General features: G+C 43.6%; 1 protein-coding gene across 1 annotated transcript; it reads left to right on the top strand.

The window, feature by feature from the left end:
• Positions 1-350: 350 nt before the first annotated feature.
• UBE2L3 (ubiquitin conjugating enzyme E2 L3) lies at positions 351-25,551 on the top strand. The gene is made up of 4 exons (XM_033174211.1): positions 351-484; positions 17,218-17,313; positions 21,237-21,423; positions 22,001-25,551. The coding sequence occupies exons 1-4, from the start codon at positions 458-460 to the stop codon at positions 22,153-22,155; spliced, it is 465 nt and encodes a 154-aa protein (XP_033030102.1). The 5' UTR covers positions 351-457; the 3' UTR covers positions 22,156-25,551.
• The last annotated feature ends 465 nt before the right edge of the window (positions 25,552-26,016 follow it).

Here is a 26,016-nt window from a genome sequence, read left to right as displayed (position 1 = left end):
ATGTAGTACGTTTTTTATGTAGTATGTAAATTGTACCGCAATAAAGCTTTAATAAAATTTTTTAAAAAACGACTGTAAAATTATGGAAACGTATAAAATTGAAAATCACGAATAAAATTATGATGAGGATGATGAAACATACATAAAGTTGAAATTCCCCAAACTGGAAATTCCAAAATCATGTGCGTGCGTTGTCTATCGGCAGGAGGTGCCTGCCCCCATTATAACCCCATAGCGGAGCGCGGTGGGGTGTGTGGGGGGGCGGCTCCCCCCACCCCAAATGACGCCTCCCCCCCCCCCGCGCGCCGCCGCCGCCGCCGCCGCCGCCGCCTCCTCCTCCCTCCCTCCCTCCTTCCCGCCCGGCGCGTGTCAACTCCAGGAAGCGCAGGGTCTATGTAGCCGCCTCGTCCGCAGCCGCCGCCGCCATGCATTGTGGGGCAGCGGCAGCAGATCCAAGATGGCGGCCAGCAGGAGGCTGATGAAGGTAACATCCGAGAGCTCGCCCGCCGGGCAGGGCCGGGGCGGGGTGGGGAGCGGCGGGAGGCGCTGCGCGGGCCGGGCCGGGTCGAGCGGCGGAGGAGAGTGGTCCCTTCCCGGCTTCCGAAGGCGCCGCTGTCCCGTTTTCCCCTTTCCCCCCCGCCCCGGCTCGGGCCGCCGGAGCCGCTTCCGCTTCGCTCTTTTCTCTCTCTCTTCTTTTCGCCTCCTCCGCCGGCGCCTGAGGGAAGCGTAGGCCTCGGCTCTCGAGAGCGCCTCGGGAAGGGGCTGGGGGCCGGCGGCGGCGGCGTCTTCCCCTCCGCCTCTCCCCTCCTCACGCCGGCGGCCCTGGCCCGAGAAGGGGCTCCCGCGGTGACTAAGCAAAGGGCGGGATGGCGGCGGCGGCGCCAGTGGCCTCCTCCTCCTCGCCGCTCCGGGCAACCCGCGTCCATTGGGGCGTCTCCGGGTTGGGGGAGCTCGGGGGGCCCCTCCGTCCCAGCAAACCCACCCCGCTCGCCGGATTCGGGGAGGAGGGAAGGCGGCGAGCCGATACCCCGCTTCGGATTCGGGGCGGAGTGTCGCCGGGAGTGGGAGGAGGTGGGTGGTGGCTTCCGACGCTACAAAAGAGGAGACTCTTTCGAAGTCGGTCCTTTGTGGGAACTGTGGGGGGGGGGGGAGGGAAAGAAATAAAAAATAAATTGTTATTTTTGCTCAAGTAGGCCGTGTGGGGTGGATGTCTCTTTCCCTTTTTATAATAATAATAAATAAAAAAATCCACGTTTCTCGCCATCTGAGTAAGCTGAAAACGGGTTCAAAAGTCACTTCAGGTGGGGATGGCTTTGCTGCCGCCTTCCTTTTTTTTTTTCTTTCCCCGCGGCCTTCTTTCAAAAAGCCTTCAGATCTTCCAAAGTTACTTCTTCAGGCACGGGATTAAAGCGCTGGCTTTTTATTCAGTTCTGGGGTTATGTAAGGAAGGAGATCCCCCCCCCCCCACCGGCAAGGATGGGCAACAAAAGAGGCTGGGTGGGAGCTTTGAAAAACATGTGCCACAATAACGGCGGCGCGGATCTTGTTGGCGTATACTTGGGAGTAAATGTGACTTCGTTCAGTGAATTTGCAGCCCAAATCGGTTAGGCGTTTTAAGATGACACATATCCTGTGAATTAGTTTCGTTTTGCCCAACAACGGATTAACACTGTACAGTACTAGTCCAGAGGAGGCTGTGTTACTCCCCTGGAGTGATACAGTCATATCTAGGATGAGAGAGTGACGTTTGCTCCACAGCCTTCATAAACACAGATTAAAAGCTGTTCTGCATATGCATCATCAGTTTTTGCATCACTGTTAGCGCATTCCTTTCGCTAACTCGTATAGTTTACATACAGATATGGCTTTTGCAGCTGCTGTAGCATGACAGATTGTATTATAATTGCGCGACAGTATTTGATGGAAAAGGTGCCCCTGATGAATTTATCACAAGTTCATCAAATTCCCGTTAGTGGCAAGCTTCATCATAGAAGAGGCATTTCTCATTTTGTTTTTCACAAGAGGGAATGCCTCTTCTAAGATACCTGTCATGAATAAAAGTTGGTTTTGTTTTGCTTAAGAGATTCTTAATCATAAACCCGAAGGAGCGTATCCACCCCCATCGTTCAACCCAGACACTGAGGTCCAGCACTGAGGGCCTTCTGGCGGTTCCCTCACTGCAAGAAGCGAAGTTACAGGGAACCAGGCAGAGGGCCTTTCTCAGTAGTGGCGCCTGCCCTGTGGAACGCCCTGCCATCAGATGTCAAGGAAATAAACAACTATCTGACGTTTAGAAGACATCTGAAGGCAGCCCTGTTTAGGGAAGTTTTTAATGACTGATGTTTTAATGTATTTTAAATATTTTGTTGGATGCCGCCCAGAGTAGCTGGGGAAACCCAGCCAGATGGGCGGGGTATAAATAATAAATTGTTGTTATTATACTGTGCATATGTAATGTAATTAGTTACACAGCATTTAGTCAATGAACTATGTTTATAATTGGGTACAGGCATAGTAAGGTTGCTTTCTAATTTATTTGGTGAGTAAAGTTTACTGTCCAGAACTTGGGAAATGCATGGACAATTGAATAAATTGTGTCATTGAAATTGTTTTAATTCTTCTTAGGTGCTGACTGGGAACAGATTTCGCTTGGGAAGCTCTTACAACTGTATATAAATCCTACCATTTGTGTTTTCCCATTTGTGTAGTCAGTTTTTACTGTCAGCAAGGCTTTAAGCAGGGGTCCCCAAACTAAGGCCCAGGGGCTGGATGCGGCTCAATCGCCTTCTAAATGCGGCCCATGGACGGTCTGGGAATCAGCATCTTTTTACATGAGTAGAATGTGTCCTTTTATTTAAAATGCATCTCTGGGTTATTTGTGGGGCATAGGAATTCATTCATATTTCCCCCCCCCAAAAAAAATATATAGTCCGGCCCCCCACAAGGTCTGAGGGACAGTGGACCTGCCCATGGCTGAAAAAGTTTGCTGACCCCTGCTTTAAGCTTATGTGTAAAGCAAAAATTGGGGTGGGTTCTTGTTTCAAGAAATAACCTGTCCTTTTAATTTTTTAAAAAATACTTAAATCCACTTTCTCTGTATTGATATGCCAGAAATAATAGTCTTGTACTTTCAAAGGAAGAGTGAACCACCCTGAGATATATGGGTCTAGGGTGGTATACAAGTTCAACAAATAATTATAACAAGAGTAACTATTTTTCCTTGTCGTCCCACCCGCACCACCCATCTGTCCTTAAACCTAGTATCCAGTCATTTGCATGTTTTTGACTAATAGTAAGCAGTTCCTAAAAAGTTTAAGAGGCAAATATATGAATAGTGACCAATCTGCACAGGAGAGAGTGCAGGGCTTTCAGTGTATTTTCTGAACCCATACCTATGCTGGTAGGATTTACACACATAATTACAATATCAGTGTTTTAGACCTGTAGAGATTGTAACTAGAGCTGTAGTTCTCAAGCCGTTTGCTGCATATGGTAAACAAGTAATTTTGGACGAAATATAACATGCAGCTCTCCTGATGCTGTCTACCAGGATGGGCAAATTCTTGCCCTAGGACTGCTTGCAGCCTTTGCACGCTTGTAGGTGTGTGATGAACCTGGAAAGAGATGTGGAAACTGGGGTGGGGATATTCTTAAATGAATGGAGCAATGAAAGGAGAGAGGGGGAAATCTCTCGTCAGTGATTATTTCAGGCCTCTTGCAAAAGAGATCTCCTCTTAACCCCTCCTCTTACCTGGTAGCACACTCTAGATGGAGAGGGAAAGGAGGAGAGAGAAGGGTGTGGCAGAAAGATGGAATAACATTGCCTTGCTGAAAACTGGTGTGGCTCTTCACACTCCTGAAAGGTGGCCCTCAGTGGATTACCCCTAAGGGAACATGGCCTTTGACAGTTAAAATAAAGGTACTCTACCCTTGGTGTAAGCCTGAGCTACTGATGTTAATAATACAGATGTACAGAATGCTGCCACAGCATGTATATACATTTGGGTGTTAATCTTCCCTCACCGCCCATGCATATCTGTTTGCTATAGCGAAGGTGGTGTAGTCAGCATTTCCTTCTGAAGAAGGCCAAGAAAGGACATTATTCTTTATTGAAAAGGAAAGTGAAACTTTCATATTGTACTTACATCTGAAATGTTCCCCTCCGGGGTCTGTTCTTTGCTTAGTCTACTTCTCAGTTTAATAATATTTGCTGAATGAAGTACATATTAAAAACGTAGTTTTAATCTAAGTTGCTTTTAATCTATATACTCTATTAGAAGTTATTAGTAAATTGCCAATTATATTCCTCACTGGTTTTAAAACATAAACACGGCTCATTTTATGTTGATTTCAGTGAGAGCTTCACAGAATAATAATTATCAGGTACCGTATTTTGTATCTGAGCCATGAACCACTTGGTCCATAAGGAACCCCTCCTTTATGTTTATTTAATTCTACTTGTATTTACCACAACTAGTCTGATACTAGGTTTTGATCTAAAATAATGCTTCCTTAAGATGAGATAGCATCATGGCAGCGTAAAGCAGTAGAAATTTTGGGGGCTGTGTGTCCTTTTATTGAATGGCTTCTGTCATTTGTCATTCCCTCTTTTTTTTAACTTGGTGGGCTACAGGTTCCACAACCCTGAATTAGATATGGGCATATAGATGAGAATTAGGATATTACAAAAGTAAATGCTGAATCTGAAAGAAAAGACTATTTTAATATTGTAATAAACTTCCTTTCTGTTACAAGGGTTATCTTATATACACTCGTTTATATAGTATTTTGAAACAGACATAGCGCTTACAGTTACTGATGAACTACTAAGAACTATCTACGGAAACTGAAATAACTGGAATTTATTGGAAAGCAGAGGTTCTCAAGCTTTGTCATAGTATATATAACCTTTCCTCATGGTAAAATATTTTAAAGATAATTTAAATAGGGTGATTGCATATTCAGACAGTTAGGTGATTGACAGAAATAAGTAAATGGAATATAAACATTAAGAATTGCCTTTTAGAGCATTTCCAGAATATATTTTAGTAGAAGGGGTGGGGAAACTGGTACCCCAGATGTTGTTGGTCCCCAGCTTCCATCATTCTTTGCCATTGGTCATTCTGGCTGGAGTTAATGCTGCCCGGGTACCGGTAATACTCCTGCTTTAAACAGTGAATGGACATCTGATACCTGGTTTTACATGGAATGTAGAGATCTTTCCTCAAGTTTGTACTTGTGTTTAGAATTTAATTCATTTTCTGAACACTAAAGGGAAGTGGAGTCATCATTTCCCACCCTACCCTAGAGTAAGCTCATCCATTGCTATTTCAATAGCTGCATGGCAGGTGATTGTCATAAGTGCAGCGTTGGAAGTGGTCTGTAACTGGTGGTAAGCCAGGCACACTTCTGAAGTTTTGAATGTTTTTAGTGTTTAATTTTCTTGGAGCTGTTGCTCATGCCAAACTAGGCTGCCACTCAGCAGCAATCCTCTACCATAGTTTTTTATTTTTCGTGTATGTTTTTTGCCGATGAGGCTGTTCTGTTCAGTGTTCGAAATTAGCCAGGCACAAGGTGCATTTTGCACCTAGCTATCAGACTCTTTTGACCAAGTAAAGATGCCTGGAGGTGCATGCCTGGGGATCATTGGATCTGGACTAATACCACATCCTGTATAATTCTATCAGTTATATTTAATCTGCACAATTGGAATCAATTTCTGGAATCAAAATGCTTTTTTGCGCAGCCTGAGCAGGAGCGGTCACCAATAAGAAAAAGAGGAAGGAATAGGCCAAGATATATGTGAACTGTCCCTGGATCAAGAGACTTTGCTTCTTCAAGTTCTCAAAGCTCTTAACCTAGCTCAAGGATGTCATCTGAACTAGCCAGATGTTTAACTGAGACTCAATCACACTCAGTCCATCATTTGAAGAATAAGACTTTAGAGCTCTTTTGCCCCAAAATGGCAGCTAGACATCCCATTTTGGCAACTGTAACTTTGGTTTCAGGACCAATTGGCGCCTAGCTTATATATCTGAGTTTCCAACACTGGTTCTGTTAAGTAATAGCATCTTTTCACATGTGGATTGGGAAACCATTTTTGCCACAACTTTATTTAAATGCTTTAATACTCACCCCACTCCCACCTTAGCTCTGAAGGCAATGTACTTACGCTCACTCCTGGTGTGCTGTCTCTGATTTAAAATAAACTAAAAATGATAGGCTATCTTGACTATTATCTGAGGACTAGATGCCATGTGATTGCTTTTGACTAACAAAAGTGTAGTTGGGTCATGTACTCCCTGATCTGTCTGTATGAACTCTTAATTCTCATACAATATATGAAGTGTTTTACAAATAATAATGCCTTTTCTTGTATTATGGATTTAACTAGTAATTTATATCTCAATACCAATAGAATGTTGATGACTTGCATCTAGAGCATGGGTTCAGATAGAGGCTAACTAAAGCTATGACAAAATACTGACCTTTCTGTTTTCAATGCGGCTGCCTCTTTGGTTGATTCTGTTCTAGTACTGGAGAACAATCTTACCACAGGAGGCTTTTACAAGAAATAGAGTGAGTGGAGAGCAGAGTATGACCAAATGTGGCCTCCGGTGTCCCAGTCAAAACAGCTGCCAAAGCAGCCCCAAACTCCTGTTGCTAATACAACATAGTAAGAAGTATCCACCTTTACATTTGGGGGCAAATGGGCCAGCACGGTTCAGCTTTGACAAATGGTATCTTCTCCCAGAAATGACAGAGGTAGGATAATGCATATAGAAAATTTATTTGTTAATACTTCAATGTAAGAGCAGGAAAAGCAGCAACATACCCAATGTTTTACTATACATTTCTTCAAACTATTTATTTATTTATTTAGTATGCAACCATTTGCCCATAAAATTGTTTGAAGTGCACCTTAGACCATCTGCACAAGAGTGTGGTGGTGTTGCTACAAGATCCTTGTTCAGTAAACATAAGTTGCCCATGTAAAAGGGCTGGTAGGTAAAGGTAAAAGGACCCCTGACCATCAGGTCCAGTCGTGTCCGACTCTGGGGTTGCGGCGCTCATCTCGCTCTATAGGCCAAGGGAGCCGGTGTTTGTCCGCAGACAGCTTCCGGGTCATGTGGCCAGCATGACAAAGCTGCTTCTGGCGAACCAGAGCAGCGCACGGAAACACTGTTTACCTTCCCGCTGGAGCAGTCCCTATTTATCTACTTGCACTTTGACGTGCTTTCGAACTGCTAGGTGGGCAGGAGCTGGCACCAAGCAATGGGAGCTCACTCCGTGGCAGGGATTCGAACTGCCGACCTTCTGATCAGCAAGCCCTAGACTCTGTGGTTTAACCCACAGCTTGTTCAGTAAACATAAGTTGCCCATGTAAAAGGCCTGGTAGTTGCCCTGTTCCATTCCTTAAGAAGCTGTACTGTGCTGAAGGTTGTGGGCAAGTCCCAGCATAGCAGCATTGCTCAGCCAATGTTTTGCTATTTTGTCCAATTCTGCGAGCCACTGTCTCAGTGCTGTGTGTACTGATACCATATTGTGTCATTAGCATATTAAAATCTGTACATTGTCCTAGTTCGGGCATGCAGCAGCCCCCATTGGTGGTGTGGGGCTAATGCAGGGCTGCTGCAGAGCTCATAAGAAGGTACTGTTTGCGTTTTCTGTGCATAAACGCCCAAATTCCTTTAAAGTGCTGCCACCATCTTGGGAGTTGAGATTACCCCTACAGAGCACCTCCTTGAGAACCCAGTGGCCTTGTATGAGGGCTGCCACATGTCTGACCCATGCCATAAAATGTCCTTTTTGTTTTTGTTTCTCATGGAAATGAAATGGACCACTTTCTGTTGATGGAAGATACAAATTTATAGAAGATTCTTGGCTATATGAAACCATGTAAAGTGGTAACTCGGTTTAAGAACAGCCCTGTTTACGAACTCTGCAAAACCGGAAGTTGTGTCCCGGTTTGCGAATTTCACCTCAGTCTAAGAACGGAAGCCGAATGGTGGAAGGACACCAGTGGCGGGAGGCCTCAATAGGGAAAGCGCGCCTTGGTTTAAGAATGGTTTTGGTTTAAGAACGGACTTCCGGAATGGATTAAGTTTGTACCACTGTATATTATCTCTACCAGTTAAGGTTGGGGAAATAAAAGGAACTGCCCCATGTTTACAGCAAATCATTTTGTGGCATTAAAATGACACCAGCTCCTTAGGGAAATAAGTGGGCACTGAAGTGCAAGCATAGATGACTTAATAGGATTTTTTTAAAAAAAACCCAAATTGTGATTTTCACTTTTTAAATTTGGAGGGTTCAGAAACATTGAAATGTTAACACAGCTGTGTTCAAATTTGTGCCTGAAAGGCAAGGAAATAGCAAGCAGGTTGATTTTTAAAAGTTTTTGCTTGAACAGCTACATAGTCAAACATTTACTCAGCTGAATTCCTGCGTAAACTAACAGTGGCAAGCACTCCTATGAAACTAACTTGGAGCATTTGTATTCAGATCTTTTGTAAATGAGCTGTTGACTCATCAAGCAATTTATGTTTTTGTTAGTAACTTTTTCCTGGTTTTGTTTTTTTAAAAATCTGATATGTGTGTATTTTGTTCGATACTCTGATGTGGTGGCACTGCACTAAGCAACGGGGCACAAGGTCACTAATATAAATATATAATAGTATGTTCAATTGTTTTTTAACGATTCCCCCCATGTTTTTATGTGTTCTTATTTTCATATGTAAGCTGCCTTGTGTTCCTGTCAGGGGAAAAGGCGGGAGACACATATGCTGGGACACATTTGGGTAAAAATAATGAGTTTAAAATTTAGTAGATTAGATTGAGAGTGGTGGTCCGTATATTCTTTTCTAACTTTTCTTTTCAGCTAAATTCTCACTGCCAGATACACCACTGAACACATTATTTGAAAGCAAATAATAGAATTGCATGTACTGCGGAGTTTCAACAAGTCATTGTTTGCTGTGACCCCCCCTCCCTAGTTCATCATTTTAGTCCAGCCTTAACATTAGCTAATGTGCTATTTTTAAATATGCATGCCAGCACGAATTAACATTCAAATTTATGCAAAGTTAGATGGGCATAGTAATATATGACTGTGTCTCATTTGAAAATGCATTTGCATGGTTACTGCCACTGGGGGGCTCTGGACATAACAGCGATGTCATTGTTCTGAATACTCTCATCAATATCAGACAGTATCCTGACATTATAGTTCCAAGATTGGGATTTGGGATTATATGCCTAGTTAGGAAGCTGCCTAATACCGAGTCAGACCCACTGATCCATCTAGCTTAGTGTTGTCTACACTGACTGGCAGTGGTTCTTCAGGGCTTCAGACAGGGAGTCCATACAATATTCAGAACAGGGAATAGAATTCCTCCCCTCCCCACCAATAGATGAAAGGATCTTTTCTCAAATTTTAATTATAATAACTTGAGACTTAACTCCTTTTGTGGAGAGGGAGATGATATTCTGAATCTCTTCTTCTTGGGAGTGGCAACATATGGCCTCCAAGCTGCATGAAGTTTCCAGTCAATTCCTTGTCTCTTCTTAGAATCTCACTTTTTTCTCTTTCTTTATTTCTTTGTTTGATGAAAGAGTCTTGTTAGAGTGAAGGCTGAGATTATGATTGATTTGTGTATTTAAGGTTTAGAAGCAAGAATGCAAAGCTAGAGCTTCCAGTGTGTTTTAAATCTAAATGTGTGCTATCATTTTGAATATGTGAGCATAGTAATACTAGTTGGTGGGCGGAGATTCATTCTCTGATATATGTCACAGGATTTGTCTCCTGAAAAGGAAATGATGGGCAAAGTGCAGAGTGAAAGGTACACGAGTGATTTCAGCAAAGGAGGTTGAAATGCTTTTATGGTAAAGATTACAAGCAATTCTATATGCTGATTCCCGTCATGTTGTCACTCAGCATTGCTGAACTTCTGCTTCTCTTTTAAAAATTGCACCATTTCCTCAAAAGGTTAGCATCCATTGCTAGCTAGCTGGTTCCTTCTGATTTGTGACATATTTTCCACATGAAACTTCCAGAAGAGCATGTTGCTGATGCTGGAATCTTGCCAGCAACAGACAACATTGCAGGTGGTGTAGGAATGGTTAACAAACAGAAATAAATGTGGTGGTGTGTTGTTGTTTGTTTTAAAACCCACCAACTATCGAAAATTCAGTATAAAGCCGGAGAGACAATAATATGTGATGCCTGTTGCCATTATTCAGAAGTCGGGGGGCTTTGAAATGAAATGAAATAATGAATTTCAAAATGGAGATTAAGCAAATAAAAATGGGTTACTGGACGAAACTTGACAGAGGCCTGGGTTCCACACCCCCAGTTTATTACATGTGGGTAGGTGGGAATCACTGGTGCTATGGAGGTGCCAACTTCTAAACAAAACAAAACTTTGCTATGGAATCCCAGTACCACCCTTCCTCATCCTGCCTGCCAAAATCCCTTCACCATTCCCAGTGTTTCCTCTTTGAATCTGAGCATCTTCCCCAGACCTTTCCACTCCCCATCATGTGGACTCCTCTTTGAACACCCTCTTACATGCCAAAGCAGCTGTTTCCCCAAATCCTGACTGCTGCCCCAGATTTCACTGCTATATCCCAATCTCATTCTTCATTGTTGCCGCCGCCGATTCTATGCTCCTTTCTGTTTTACAGAAATGCGAGCAAATGGGACACTTTATACAGTTATTGTGGCTTGTGCTACTAATTTGTATCAGAAAGGGGAAAGGGTGGTGCCCTAATTGCCATTAGTAGATCAGCCCCTTTTATGCTACTGAAGGCATTGCTTACCATCTCTGAAGAGGGTTCAGTAAGGTGTGGGAACTCTGTTGTCTGCCTTTGGGATACCATGGGTGAGCTCCTGTTGCTCTGTCCCAGCTCCTGCCAACCTAGCAGTTTGAAAGCATGCCAGTGCAAGTAGATAAATAGGTACCACTGCGGCGGGAAGGTAAACGCCGTTTCCATGCGCTTTGGTTTCTGTCATATTGTTCTGTTGCACCAGAAGTGGTTTAGTCATGCTGGCCACATGACCTGGAAAACTATCTGCAGATAAACGCCAGCTCCCTCAGCCTGAAAGCGAGATGAGTGCCTCAACCCTATAGTCACCTTTGACTGGACTTAACTGTCCAGGGGTCCTTTATCTTTAATCTTCCCCAATATGGCCTCCCTGGCTTGGGTTAAATAGGAGTTTTAATCCAAAACATCTGGAGGGCATCAGGTTGTGAGAGACCAGGCCTACAGATTGCTTTCTGACAACCAGGAGTCCCCTTTTGCTGTTCATTTTCAGTGTTTTTAAATATATATACATGCATAGCCCAGGTGCTGAGTGAGCTTTTAGTAGCCATGTGTGAACAACTGAGCAGATACCATATCTGAAGACCCTCCTGATTTCCTTTACAAACAGCTGGGCTGCCTTTTTTGGTGCCTTTATGTGTCTTATTGAGACCCTCTTATTGTCTGCACTAGTTTGTTAACTGCCAGGCCAGAGGCCTTGCAATGTTACATATCTTGACAGTGTTCTGTACATAGTCATAACTATATTGATAAGCTATCAAAATACATAATGTTAAATGTGTGCACTATAATGTTTCATTCACATTAAATAGTAGTATGGAAGCACATCACCTTAAATATCATTTTTTGTTAGCTTTTTCTAATCTGTTCCAATTAGGAAGACTTTTTGATTCAGAATGGCTAATTGGTTTAGGATTAGGGAGGTGGAGACTGTATTTGAGTTTCAGCTATAAGAAGCTATTCTCTTAAAGTAACCTCTTAAAACTGAACCAATTGCTTTTTCTTACAAAGAACTGTGGGGAAAACATCTTTGTTGATCCCTGCCATGGCACAATAGATTGTGTACTTACTTTATAGCTTGTTACTAAGGGCCAGGGGCTGGGCAGACTGCCACAGGTGTCATCCACTGACAGATCTGGGTGACTTTGACTCATTTTTTGTGCATAATAGCAGTCTGATCTCTTCAGTTGGTTCTGTCAGTACTGTAAACTAGCACTGGCCAACCTGTGGTCTCGCAAATGTTGAAGGTTTTTAATCCCAGCCTGTGGCCAGGGATAATGAGAGTTGTAATCAAACATCTGGTAGGCTTTAGGTTCCCTAACCCTGCTGTAAGCATTTGACCATTTCATTGGCCTTTACCTTCAGCCTCATAGAGAACACTGCTGAGTAAGGATTACCAGACCTTTCTTCTGGTTGAGATTTTGTACTTCCTTGTGGGGTAAGAGTCAGGTAGAAAAGGGCAGTTGTATAAGAAAGGAGACAGGTAGACCAAAACAGAAAGGAAACCTGAAAAGGAGCGTATCCTTTGAGTATTCCAGCTAGCATCTGACTGCAAAAGCCTACCATATTTTTATGATTGCAGCAATCAATTAGTATTTATTTCGAAGTATACGATCAGCAAATAGGCTTCTTCGAAGAAATCCGTGATTACAATCTGGCATTTTTTTTTTTTTTTTTGGTGATTTGAATTAACCTTGATACTAACAGAGTAGCTAGTTTCTGTACTAAGGGAAGTGATTAGTCACACTAAAGGAGAAACTCAACAAAAACCTGTTGCCTAAGTTTCACATTCCATTGGTTGTTTCCTGCTTGTTTTATGTTTATATCCGTACAATAAGCTGTTTGCAGAGTGCCATGTCAGATTGGATTTAGCTTTGCACACTTTTAGCAGTTTACTGAGACATTTTTAAAATAACTATACATTGAGCCTTACAATGGACTTCCATCAGAGTACCGGTACTTTTTCATTTCATGGCAATGCAGCAAAAGTTGCAGTTGTTTGTTGTTGTTGTTGTTGTTTATTGTGTGGGTACATCATGACAGTGGACACCAGTGGTAAATCCAGGTGGACTTGGCTTTTTTTCTTTTAGTCCTAGTCACTCACCTTATATCTGCCAGTGATTGGCTTTGTTGTAAACACATCAGGAGGACCATAGCTCAGTACCAGAGCCTAATGCTTGCATGTAAGTTTTTGGTTCAATCCTTGCCATCTCCAAGGATTTCCCTTTGCCTAACACCTGATAGAGCTGTTGCAAATTTGAGTAAGCTATTCCTTCCGAATCTGGTAAAGGTAAAGGGGACCCCTGACCGTTAGGTCCAGTTGCGGACGACTCTGGGGTTGCGGCGCTCATCTCACTTTATTGGCCGAGGGAGCCTGTGTACAGCTTCCAGTTCATGTGGCCAGCATGACTAAGCCACTTCTGGCAAACCAGAGCAGCGCACGGAAACGCCGTTTACCTTCCCGCCGGAGCAGTACCTATTTATTTACTTGCACTTTGACGTGCTTTCGAACTGCTAGGTTGGCAGGAGCTGGGACCGAGCAACGGGAGCTCACCCTGTTGCGGGGATTTGAACCGCAGATCTTCTGATCAGCAAGCCCTAGGCTCAGTGGTTTAGACCACAGTGCCATCTGTGTCCCCCCTCTGAATCTGGTACCTTCCAGCTATTTTGGACTACAATTCATGTCAGCACCAGCCTGCATAGCCAATAATCAGGGATGATGGTAATTGTAGTCTTAACTTGCCTGGAGGACATCAGGTTGAGGAGGCTGGAGTAGACAATAATAGACTAGATGGTATATAGTCAGGGAGCTAGAGTTTAAAAATGGAATGATATTTACCTTCCCCCCCTCATAGCCCTTGTCCCTAGTAAAATTACCAGTCACAATGTCCATTAGTAATTAGTAGCTGTCCCTGAATTTTTTTTTAATCATGTAAAAATAGAAGCCAAAAGTACATAGTATATATTTTAGCTCTATGGGTGATACCTAAGTACTAAATAATCAGATTAGGCCCCTAATAAAGCAGCTTGGTTATATCATTTACACCAGGCTACAGAGACTGACAGATCCCCTGTCTTTAGTTCCACCTCAGCTATCATCTAGTGGCAGCCATTTCCACCAGGTTACCGGAACTGTTTCCTTGTCATTTCTGTAACAGCAGAAATGTGAAGAATTGGCACCTGAGTATGTGTGTGTTTTCTTCTAATCTCCTCCTCCTTTCTCTTTGTGTGTCACGCTCTTCAGTTTGTAAGTCTGAAGGCGAGGACTGTGTTACTACTGATCATTGTAAGCTGTTCCGAGAGCCTTTTCAGTTAAAAGAGTGTGGTAAAATGCATTAAATAAAAGGAACAGGTTCTCACGACTTTCAGGTAGGCTATTGCTATAGATGTCTGGCCAGTTTTCAAGGGAAAGAAATTCTCCTTGACTACACAAGCAGTATCTCCTTAGGGAAGTCAGTGGAGCACATGCTTTTGCTTCTGTAGAATCAATCTGAATCCTTTCTGCATGGGATCTTTTGTCCTTCCCATGAGTGCTGCCAGGTGAATAGTTTATTTTGGGAAGGCTTGTTATGATGAAGTTTGAGAATCTTTTTCAGTGCTCTTCGTGCCCTTTGTTCATATAAGTTTGGATAGCATGTCTTTCCATTATGCCAGTTGACACTTCCATTATGCCAATCTATATTTATATACGATCATTGTTTGCTGGCATCTTTGGGTTTTGACAATATAGCCACTGTTTGCCTTTGCTGTTCCTATGTGTTCTACTTGTGATCTGTGGAGAAACACCATACCAGGTCTGTTTACCTTGAGCTTTCAGCAAGTTTACAAGAAGTAAAGTATTACTGGGTGGCGCTGTGGGTTAAACCAAAGAGCCTAGGGCTTGCTGATCAGAAGGTCAGCGGTTCGAATCCCCGCGACAGTGAGCTCCCGTTGCTCGGTCCCAGCTCCTGCCCACCTAGCAGTTAATAAATAGATAAATAGGTATCGCTCTGGCGAGAAGGTAAACGGCGTTTCCGTGCGCTGCTCTGGTTTGCCAAAAGCGGCTTTGTCATGCTGGCCACATGACCCAGAAGCTGTATGCCGGCTCCCTCGGCCAGCAATGCGAGATGAGCGCCGCAACCCCAGAGTCGGACTGTCCGACTCGGACACAACTGGACCTAATGGTCAGGGGTCCCTTTACCTTCACCTTTATGGCAATAGCAGTGAACTACCATAGCTAAGTTTGCACCTGTCTCTTCATGATGAAACTTAACAGTCAGTGTACCTGCTACTAGATCAGGGGTCAGCAAGGTTTATCTTGCCTGGGCTGGATCGGTCCCACAAAGATCCCTCCATGGGCCAGATTGTGTGAGCACCCGCGCCCACGTTTTTCTGCGTCTGCGCAGATGCGATTTTCGGTGCCATGGAAGCGGGTTCCTGCAGCATGCTGCGCCGGTTTAGCGCAGCACATGGGCGGCTTGGTTTGGGGGCGGCTCGTGGGCTGGTCAAACAACCTCTGCAGGCCACTTCCGGCCCATGGGGCTTAGGTTGCTGACCCCTGTTACTAGATTATGGCATGACACCATAAGTAAGCAGGCACACTGGGGCAACTTAAATATGACGGCATTTCAAAATTTCTTCAACCCAGTCCAGAGGACCTGTGCTCTCAAGCAGTGTTAGAAACTGATATATGAAAGCTAGGAGTTAAATGGCACCTTAAGCCTAGGTTATGGGCACAACAACAGAATGTCTAGGTGTGCTTTTTATAACAAGAATAGAAAGCTGAAAATGAATGAACTGCAGCTAAAATCTTCTGTTCATTTTTCACATTGTCTAGTCCTCATCTGAAGACTGCAAAAAAACAAAGCCATGCTTCCCTTGCCCCCCACCCCCATATTATTAAGAGGGTCTCTTCAGAGAGTGACTGGAAGTGGGGAGGCAGAAAAAGGCCCTCCTTTCCTTCCACTGTGCAGTTTTAATCTGGAATCTTAGGTGCAGTACTGCGCCCAGAGCTCAAACTGCTCGCACTAATGAAATTCCCTGTCACAAAATGCACCTGGAGCAATGGGAGTTTCGAACGCTGTTCTCAAGATCCGAACATGCAGGGGATAACATTGGAGAACGTAATTGCAGTGCTGCTTTGTAAGAATGTTGGTATTGCTGTGTAACACTCTTGTGCAGTACCTCTGGATTAAACATTTTTTGAAAAACAAATGCAAATGAATGTTGCCTCCCTCCCCAACCATAAATGGCCTTGTTGCCCAGCAGCATCCCTGACTGGGCTGAATGAGGTGGTCTCTGGGGTATTGTTGGAGGGTGCCAGGATGATATTCCTAGGGGACTTCAATATCCACACAGAAGATACTGAGCCAGCTAGAGACTTCATGGCCTCCATGACAGTTATGGGTCTCTCTAAAATGCTCATTGGTCCAACACATCAGGCAGGACACGCCTTTGATGTAGTCTTTGCCCCAAGTGATATGAGGATGGAACCTGATGTGTTCTCTGGGGTTTTTATTTTTTTTCTCTTGGTGTGTTAAAATCATGATTTTATTTTTTTACTTTTTTAACAAACACTGTCCCCCTTTTCATTACCAAAAACAAATCCAAAAGTTGGTTACAATTGCAATAGGTTAAATTATTTATTTATTTAATAAATGCATTGGTTTAAAACAGTCAAACCTGCTCAATAGGTAATCTTCATCTCTTGGCTTTGGCCTTAAGGCAATATACTGCAGTATGCTGATAGAATTCTGACATATGTTTGGTTCTTCTATGGGTTACTGCATTTGGGGTATGTGAAACACTTTCAAGTCTCAGTAATTTTAGTGCGAGTACCTGCTGTAGTCTTTCTCATTGAAAATAGTGGGACTGAAAGTACATTATTTTTATCAGTAGTGGTATTTATTTTATTACCGTGTTTCTCCTAAAATAAGACACCGTCTTATATTTTTTTCCGCTCAACAAAACACAGTATGGCTTATTTTCAGGGGATGTCTTATTTTAACCGGGTCGCATCGGTACGCTGCATAGCCACGCCTCTCCAGGCTGTTTTAATGGGAGGTACCACGTCACTATGGCTTATTTTCAGGGTATGGCTTATTTTTGGGGAACGGCTTATATTTTGCAAATGCATAGAAATCCTGCTATGGCTTATTTTGTGGCTATGTCTTATTTTAGGAGAAACAGGGTATATGTCTGGCACAAATTAGAGAAACGTAAACAAAACTTACTCTCAGCATAGCCATGAAATGTAACCTGCCCCAAAGTAAGAAGAGTGATGTTTAGCAGTTGATTCATTTTTGAATCCCCATCCACTTAATACGAAAGGAAAAAAGTATTGTGTGTTTTCCTAAACTGTTAAATGTTTTCTGGCTTTTCTAACATTCTTTTTTTGTTATTCTTGATTTGTAGGAGCTTGAAGAAATCCGCAAATGTGGAATGAAGAACTTCCGTAATATCCAAGTTGATGAAGCTAACTTATTGACTTGGCAAGGGCTTATTGTTCCTGTGAGTGTGAAAGCAGCTTCTTTTGGTTCCAAAAGCGCTACTCAGGTCATTTGTACCTGGTGATAATAATAAAAAATAATAATTTTATTATTTATACCCCGCCCATCTAGCTGGGTTTCTCCAGCCACTCTAGGCAGCCCTCAGCATATATAAGAACATAGTAAAACATCAAACATTAAAAACTTCCCGATACAGGGCTGCCTTCAGGTGTCTTATAAAAGTCAGATAGTTGTTTATTTCCTTGACATCTGAAGGGAGGGTGTTCCACAGGGAGGGCGCCACTACCGAGAAGGCCCTATGCCTGGTTCCCTGTAACCTCACTTCTTGCAGTGAGGGAACCAGCAGAGGACCTTCAGAGCTGGACCTCAGTGTCCAGGCTGAATGATGGGGGGTGGAGATGCTCCTTCAGGTATACTGGGCCAAGGCCATTTGGGCTTTAAAGGTCAGCACCATCACTTTGAATTGTGCTTGGAAGCGTACTGGGAGCCAATGAAGATCCTTTAGGACTTGTGTTATAGGGTCCTGGCAGCCACTTCCAGTCACCAGTCTAGCTGCCACATTCTGGATTAGTTGTAGTTTTTGGGTCGCCTTCAAAGGCAGTCCCACATAGTCAGTAGTCAAAGCGGGAGATAACCAGAGGATGTCGTGACAGTCTACAGGCCGGTAAGGTTTCAACTGGCGTACCGGCTGGAGCTGGTAGACCGCTGCCCTGGACACAGAATTGACCTGCACCTCCATGGACACCTGTCAGTCCAAAATGACTCTCAGGCTGTGTACCTGGTCCTTCAAGGGCATAATTACTCCATTCATGACCAGGGAGTCCCCCACACCTGCCCACCCTCTGTCCCCCCAAAACAGTACTTCTGTCTTGTCAGGAGTCAACCTCAATCTGTTAGCCACCATCTATCCATCTTCCAACCACCTCCAGACACTCACACAGGACCTTCACTGGTTCAGATTTGAAGGAGAGGTAGAACTGGGTATCATCTGCATACTGGTGAACGCCCAGTCCAAACCCCCTGATCTCTCCCAGCAGCTTCATATAGATGTTAAAAAGCATGGGGGTGGACCGAGCCCACAAGTGAGATCCCAGGGGTCTGAACACTCTCCCCCACAACACCACTTTCTGGACAGCCCAGGAGGAAGGAGAGTGCTCCCAACTCCTCTAGACGGTCCAGAATGATGTTGTGATCAATGGTGTCTGAGGCTGCTGAGAGAACCAGCAGGACCAGGAAACAGCTTTCACCTCAGTCCCTGGCCCACCAGAGATCATCGACCAGCGCAACCGCAGTTTCAGTCCCAAGATAAGGCTTGAATCCCGATTGAAAGGGATCCAAGTAGTCCACATCCTCCAGGCACGCCTGGAGTTGTTCAGTGGCTCAATCACCTTGCCCAAGAATGGACGATTTGAGACTGGGCAATAGTTGGCCATATTGGCTGGGTCCAAATATTTTTTTAAAAGAAGCGGTTTAATAACCACTTCTTTAATTAGATCTAGGAAGATTTCCTCACGGAGGGAGGCATTCACCACCCCATGGAGCCCATCACCTAGCCCTTTCCGGCTCGCTTTGAGGAGCCAGGATGAGCAATGATCAAGGAGACAGGCGGTCGGTTTGACTCGTCCAAGCAGCCTGTCCACGTCCTCAGAGGTAACAGACTGGAATTGATCCCAATTGACCAGATAGGACTCTAGCACTCTCCCGCCCTGACCCCACTACCACAGTGGAACCTACCTCTTTCCAAATCTGAGTGACTTTTATCTGCAAAAAACTTTGCAGAATCATTGCAAGAGATCTTGAGTTCTTCACCACACCCCAGTGATGAGGGTGGTTCTGTAAGATTGCGGACCACCTAAAGTAGTCTCTTGCTGTTTTCTGCAGATGCAAAAGAGGTGGCGAAGACCGCCGCTTTCACCACTTAGTAGGCTTGACGTTGAGCTCTAACCTGTGTTGGGTCCAATTGGATAGTTGCTCAATGAAAGCAACAACAAACGACTGTTCCCACTTAAAATTAGGCTGCCAAAATGAAGAAAGCTAACCAGGAAAGGACAAGTGGGGGATGAGCGGCGAGCTCAATCTCATCCTGCTGCTAAAAACACCCCTAAGCTTTGTGTATCTTTGAAGGCATCCTGTTCTTCTGCCTGCCCATCTTTTGCATTGATAAACTTGATGTCTGTGCACTCTTACCTTAGAGGCAGGATGGCTAGAATTTTAAAGGTTACTGAATCTATGAGCACACTGTTGGTATGGATCCAAAAGAGGTGGAATTTTCCAAGATGTTTTCCTTTGTGCAGTAAGCCTCCCTCCATCCCTTGGTTTCAGTTGTGATTTGCCATGTGGCGTTCTCAGTCAGCAAACAGAAGCAGCTAAGCCTCTTGGGTGGTGCAGGGCTTTCCGAGTGCTGGCCATTGGATTCGCCTCCCTGAAGAGATGTTCCTGCGTAATTTTTTAATCCCTCCCCTCCCTTTTTAAAATTATCTCAAACTGTGTTTCCTTCTGGTTCCTTGCAGCCACTGTTTCCATGGATTCATTAGCTCATTTGTTCTTTTAACTGGTGTTGCTCTTGAATGCAGGTTTCCTTACTGAATTTTAAACTTCAGCTTTAGGGAAAGTTTGGTTTTTAACACGATGTTTCATACCAGTGAGGGCCAAAAATGGCAGCCGGCTTTTGTGTCTATTGAGTGCCACGCAGCCTAGGCACCCAGCTCTTTCCCTGATGCTTTTATTTCCTGGTAGAGAGAACGCTGTTATTGCAGCAGCGTCAGGCAGAGAGCATGAGCTAGGAGTGATCAACAGGGAGAGAAGCAGGAGGGGAGAGGAGTAGAAAGAGCCAGGAGGCATATATTGAGTGAGCCAGAGGGACAGCATGGTGTGGGTGTACTATGAGCAGGGTGAAGGCTTAGAGCAAAGGAGGGTAGGGTGCACTAGAGGGATACTCACTACACAAACCACACATCATAGAATGTAAGCATGTGGAATTGTGCCCTTCGTTGTTGTTTTAACTGCAAGGGTATTCCGTACTCGAAGTTGGATTTGTGGGGTGCTGCTGCAGAATTAGTCCTGTTCCCACTCACCGCAGAACTAGCCTTTGAAGGAAAGGGTATTTGGCCTGTCCTGTAGCGGCACCCCAGAAATCAGATCTATGGAATATCCTCCTTGAAGGCTTGACAGGGAGTGACTACCTTTTAGACACCAAGCAAAAGCTGTTCCAATCCCCAGGTCATTTAATGGATAATTGGGGACTCCTCGTTGCTGCTGTTGGAATTTTGCTGTTTTTTGTTTATTGTTCCCATCCTCGCTGCTATTATATTTTTATTATGTATTTGTATGTTATTGAAAATGCGGTTTTATCATGGTAAGCCAGTGGGGGAAATAAATGTGTCCTTGGGTGAGGAGAGAGCTTCAGTGATAGCCAGGAAGGCAAGTCTAAAAGTGGGTCAAGCTACACGTGACGGAATAGAGGGGCATGGAAATTCTCCATTCCCACAGTTAAAGCTTTCCTTGGAGGGAGGCAGCGGCGGTGTTTTTCTACTGACAGCAAGTTGCTTTGAAAAGCCTTTCTCTTGACCCCCCCCCCCCCGGCCTGCGGTTCTGTTGCTGGTGTTGTTTTTTTTAGCAAGCCACAGCTTTTAGAGTTCACTACAAATCTCCCAAGTTCCAGTTCATTCTGCAAAACGCTGTCCTGCATATTGCTTCTACTAGCCGACTTCATCACTAGACTCCTCCTTATCAGCCTGTGGCATCTTTTCTGTGACACATAACACAACTCCTGGTATATTGATTTTGAATCATTCATATATTTATATTTATGTTTATATGAATGAAAACATTATAGCCACAGTTCTGAAGCCAGCATTTTGTGGGTGATTCCTCTGAAATCTACCCGTCCCATATTGAACTGTTCTTAATATCTTCTCATTCCAGGACAATCCTCCGTACGACAAGGGTGCGTTCAGAATCGAAATCAACTTTCCAGCAGAGTATCCATTCAAACCTCCCAAGATTACATTTAAAACAAAGATCTATCACCCTAACATTGATGAAAAGGGGCAGGTTTGTTTGCCAGTAATTAGTGCTGAAAACTGGAAGCCAGCCACCAAAACTGATCAAGGTAAGACTTCCAGCAGATGGCCATGGTTTCTCTTGAGACTAATTTGTATTTTTAGTGGGAATTTAAGTAGAGTTAACTGTAAAAGGTTTTGTTTAATGAGGGTTTTAGTTCTTAACTGCAGGGGGTGGGATGCAGGCTCCACAAGGGATGGCGTACAACATCTGACTGTAAACCCTCATAAAACATTGACACCCTTGGCTGTACCATGGTTAGACTCTGACAGCAGCAGTTCTGTACAAACTCTCTATTGAAAGCTGGGAGAAAGAATAAGGCAACCCTTTTGGATGCAATAACACCAGCTGAGAAAGCCCAGAATGATTGTCGAGTTCACTCCCTCCTCCCTTTGTATGCCAGCTTCAACCCATCGGTGCTTAGAGTTGCAGTTTGAAACTTCTTGTGGGTTTTAATAGCTTTGTTTATGTGGTATTGGTAGCACCCTTAGCTGGAGGCCATGGGCGATTGAAAACAGCTGCTTGTTTAAAAAAACCAGTAGGCTTGGGTGTATCAAAATACTTTCACCCCCCCAGCCCCCCTCTCACACATCAATACTGACATCTTCCGTGCTTTCTTTTGGCAGTAATCCAGTCCCTCATAGCACTGGTGAACGACCCCCAGCCCGAGCACCCACTTCGGGCCGACCTAGCCGAAGAATACTCTAAGGACCGTAAAAAATTCTGTAAGAACGCTGAAGAGTTTACAAAGAAATATGGTGAAAAGCGACCAGTGGACTAAAAACAAAAAAACAAAACAAAAAAACCTGACAGAGTTGATGTCAGCCATGTGTGATAGAAGATCTGGAGCAGTGCATTTCAGACACACCACAAAGCAGGACTCTATGGGAAATTGACAAGTGCCACCTCTCGGTGTTAACTTGTGGCTGTTACTAACTTTCTACAGTTTCTTAATCAAAAGTGGGCTAGGTAACCTGTAAAGAAAGGATTAAAAATTTAAGATGTTCTAGTTCTGCTTTCTTTGTTTAAAATCACTGCTTCAATATACTTTTAAAGGATGCTGTTTCTCTTTTTTTTTCCTTGTCAGAATTTATCAAAAATATCGTAGACTTATAATCTGCCCTTAAAAGTTCAAAAGGTTGTGGCTGTTATTTCTTATTTTCCTTACAATTCCTTCCTCCCACATTTAAGTCCCCCCCCTTATCCTTCCCTCCCCCCCCAAAAAAAACTCCCACCTCAAACAAACAAAACCCCACCATCGCACTGATGTCTTAGCAAAATTATCTCGTCCTGGCAAAAGAAAAGAAAAGAAAGAGTTGAATGTTTGGCAGTTTTGCTTTCTTTATCCCTCTTTAAAATGTTGCACTGTGCTTTGTGGAACTTGGACTCAAGTTTCTCTTAACTCCAGTTTGTAACATAATAAAATCTACCACATGTACTCCGTAAAATAATCAGAACCGAGCCTAGATCTCGTGTAAATTCGGCTGATGTGACTACAATAATGTTTATTAAATGGGGAACTCCAAGCTTTGTGTTCATGAGTGAATTACAGTATGACCTAAGTCCTGTTTCTGAGAAATTTTTGATACAGGATTTTCTGTAGCAAAAATGAATAGTGGGATGTGGTGATTTTTATTTTTATTTTAGATTTATTTTACACTTTTATTCTTAGTATCTATGCAGACTATTAGAAGATTTAATTATTTGGAACAGCATTGCAATGGGGAAATTTGCAAATTAGGGACCAAGAGGTACCAAAATGGAGGGGAGGAAAACAAAGTCCCCCCCAGCCAACCTCCGCTTTTTCGGGAGGGTTACAGAAGAAAAACGTCATGCATTATTAATTTCAGAAAACAAATTGCTAGTCATTGAACACAGTTGCCATCTAATTACCCCTCTCCTGTGGAATTTACCTTCCCATAATGATGGATTGTCTGATTGTTACTGGAAACACAAGAAATTTCTGTTCAGCAGTAAGTGGCCAGTGTACTGCCATTCATAAAATTCTTCTGCGAAATTTGCCGTTCTAAAATTGAGTTGTAATCATTTTCAGGGGTCAGCCAAACTTCTTTCTTTTTTTTAATCCCAGGCATTTCTTCTCAAGTAAGGTGAAGTTCTACCCCTTTGAGAACTTGAAACAATACCCTCTCGGTTTCATTTTTAGTGTTTTAAAGTTTAGGATACCATAAGAAGCGATCTAGCCATGTGACCAAAAGTGGCTTCTGAGCTGCTGAGTTTTAAAACGCCTGGTTCAAGTGAGCATATGGACCCCCACCCCTGTGGAAACTTAGTAGAGCGCAAGTAGAACATATCATATTCTGTTTTGCAGGAACTTGCATTAGTAAACCTTTCCATACCCAGGTGGGTAATTGTAAGGAGTTTGGAAGTAGGGCTTCGCCTTCGCTACATTTTAGGGCTAATGTACGTCACGGGAGCAGTAGAGTAACCTTTTGGATTTTTAATGTTTTGTGTATACCCCTCTCTTCCCTCCTCCTCCCCCGCTCCCAACTTTTGATTTCAAACCGTAAAAGATTGACAGCCAAGTACCTCTGTTGAAAAGTAAAAAAAAAAAAAGTTTTTTCTTTTATAAGTTGGGGTATGAAGCATCTCTGTTTTAAGTGTTCTTAGACAAATTCTTTGGTAGGCGATTAAAGTAAAACAAAAAACAAACAAAAAAACAACTACCTTTTACTTAATGGACACTTGCATTTCCTTAAGTGTGTGTGTTCAGGCTTGGTGACCAGCACTGTCTATTTACCAAAATTTCCACAATTTTTTTGTGTCTTCATTTGCAGAAAGTTGGTACTGACATTGTTTCATTCACGCTCACGCAGATTCAAAATAAACAAAAAATGCCAAATTTCATCTGTCAAGCTGAAGTGTATGTAAATCCTGCATCGCCAGCGCTTCTCACTTGAGCCCCGTTGGGTTTTCACTGCCAGTTGCATCCGTTAGCATGGTTAGCCCCCCCCCCCCTAGTTCCGTACACACACAGCTCTCATTTTATCTGTCACTCTTGTTAACGTTGCTAGTGAGAATATATAGCTTTTCAATTGTAAACTTCTCAGGTCAAAACTGCCTATATGTGAACTGGTGCTCTCTGAAAAGGGCCTGTGTCGTTCAAGGAACCACTGTTGAGAATCCCCACCCTTGTGCTGTTCTGGTGTTGCTTCCTATTACACCTAGGAATGGAGGCATGCCTGTTTTTAACCTCTCGTCTTGAGATGGGGCAGTGTATAACAGTTCTTGGTTTGAGAGGCTAGTTCGCATGCTAGAAATGGATCTGTCCTGGGAGATGCATCAGTGCAGAGAATGTTTAACACACGACCCAGAACCCCTGCAGGCACAGGCATTGTCTTACGACAGCAGTTTCTGCAGTCACAGCAATGCACATTTTACTTTAGGTTCCCCAGTTACGGAAATTGTTTCTGCAACTGCATCAATGGCTTGCTCTCTCAGGCAAGGCTTTCCACTCTCCCCTAGAACAGCTGAGCCGCATCCGATGGAAGAAAATTCAAAACACGTGAGAACCGGAAGGCTTCAGATGCTGCTGCTACTTCTTTTAGTTACAAATTATCCCGCTGGCCTTTAGCTGTGCCTCTCAAAAGATCCCACAAACTCCTGCCAATCAGCAAGGAAGAGTTTTCGTAGGTGCATGAAGCGGATGGTTAGGTGGGCCTCTTGCAAAGGGGTGTCCCATTTTAACCAGTTCTCCTAAGAGGAGGGCCTCAGAGTCCAGAGATTCTTCCCTTCCCACTCGACCCCAGTCCCTGAAAGCCGAGAAATGGTCTTCTTACTCCTGGATATTAAGAGGTTCACTTCTATGCATAACGACAGGAGTTAGAGGGAAGTGGCAGCCTGCAAATCCAATGCCCATTTCTTTTACACACAGTTGTGGGGTGGGGGTTGCACTGGCCAAAACAAGACTGCCTCCCCCCCATGCACCTTAGAGCAGTGTAATTTGAGGTATGCATGACAGAAGAGTACTATGGCGATGCAATGTCAACTCAGGCGTTCACACTTTTTTCTTCTGGTTCTGTCTGGTTCTTCAAAGCTGAATTCTAAACTTGTCGTTTTGAGATCCAAGTCTACACCACCTTTTCTTGTATTGGTCTAGGCTTTCTTGCAATTCCATTCTGCTACCCTGAATAAAAATGCTCTCAAAGGCTTTGTGGCATGGCTTACTTCCCTTGCATTTATTATCATTGTTTTTAACAGGCTTTTCGGTCCTGGTGTTAGGTTTGTTAAAACTTTTCCACCAAGCAAACATTAAGCTAAAGCTCTGTAGACAAGAGTCCTTCTATTTCCTCTCCTCCCTGTGCAAAGATTCAATGTTAAAATCCGTTCAAAGGTGTATGAAGAGGATGGGGGGGGGGGAATACCCTGTCTGGGTTAAATTCTCATGCCCTCCATCCCATTGTCATGCGATGTTTCGTTTTGTAACATGAATATCTGCGTAAATGCCACAAATATTCCTGTAGCACCTTTTAAGACCATTACAAGACAAATGCTCATGAGCAAGAAGATAGCACGTCATCAGATAGAGGAAAGGCTATAGCTCAGTGACTGAGCACCTTCTTCTAAATAATGATTATTATTTGCATGTAGACAGTCTCAGGAGACTTTCTAAAACCCTGGAGAG

The sequence above is a fragment of the Lacerta agilis genome, chromosome 17 (assembly GCF_009819535.1).
Source record: "Lacerta agilis isolate rLacAgi1 chromosome 17, rLacAgi1.pri, whole genome shotgun sequence".
NCBI classification, from domain to species: Eukaryota; Metazoa; Chordata; class Lepidosauria; order Squamata; family Lacertidae; genus Lacerta; species Lacerta agilis.
The sequence above is the reverse complement of the archived record's forward strand: the minus strand, read 5'-3'. Positions and strand labels throughout refer to the sequence as shown.

Bases quoted from the DNA above. Each gene is read 5' to 3' on its own strand.
- UBE2L3 (XM_033174211.1), top strand. From the start codon at position 458: ATGGCGGCCAGCAGGAGGCTGATGAAG. The intron at 17,314-21,236 runs GTGAGTGTGAAA...TTCTCATTCCAG, and splicing joins GGCAAGGGCTTATTGTTCCT to GACAATCCTCCGTACGACAA. The intron at 21,424-22,000 runs GTAAGACTTCCA...TTCTTTTGGCAG, and splicing joins AGCCACCAAAACTGATCAAG to TAATCCAGTCCCTCATAGCA.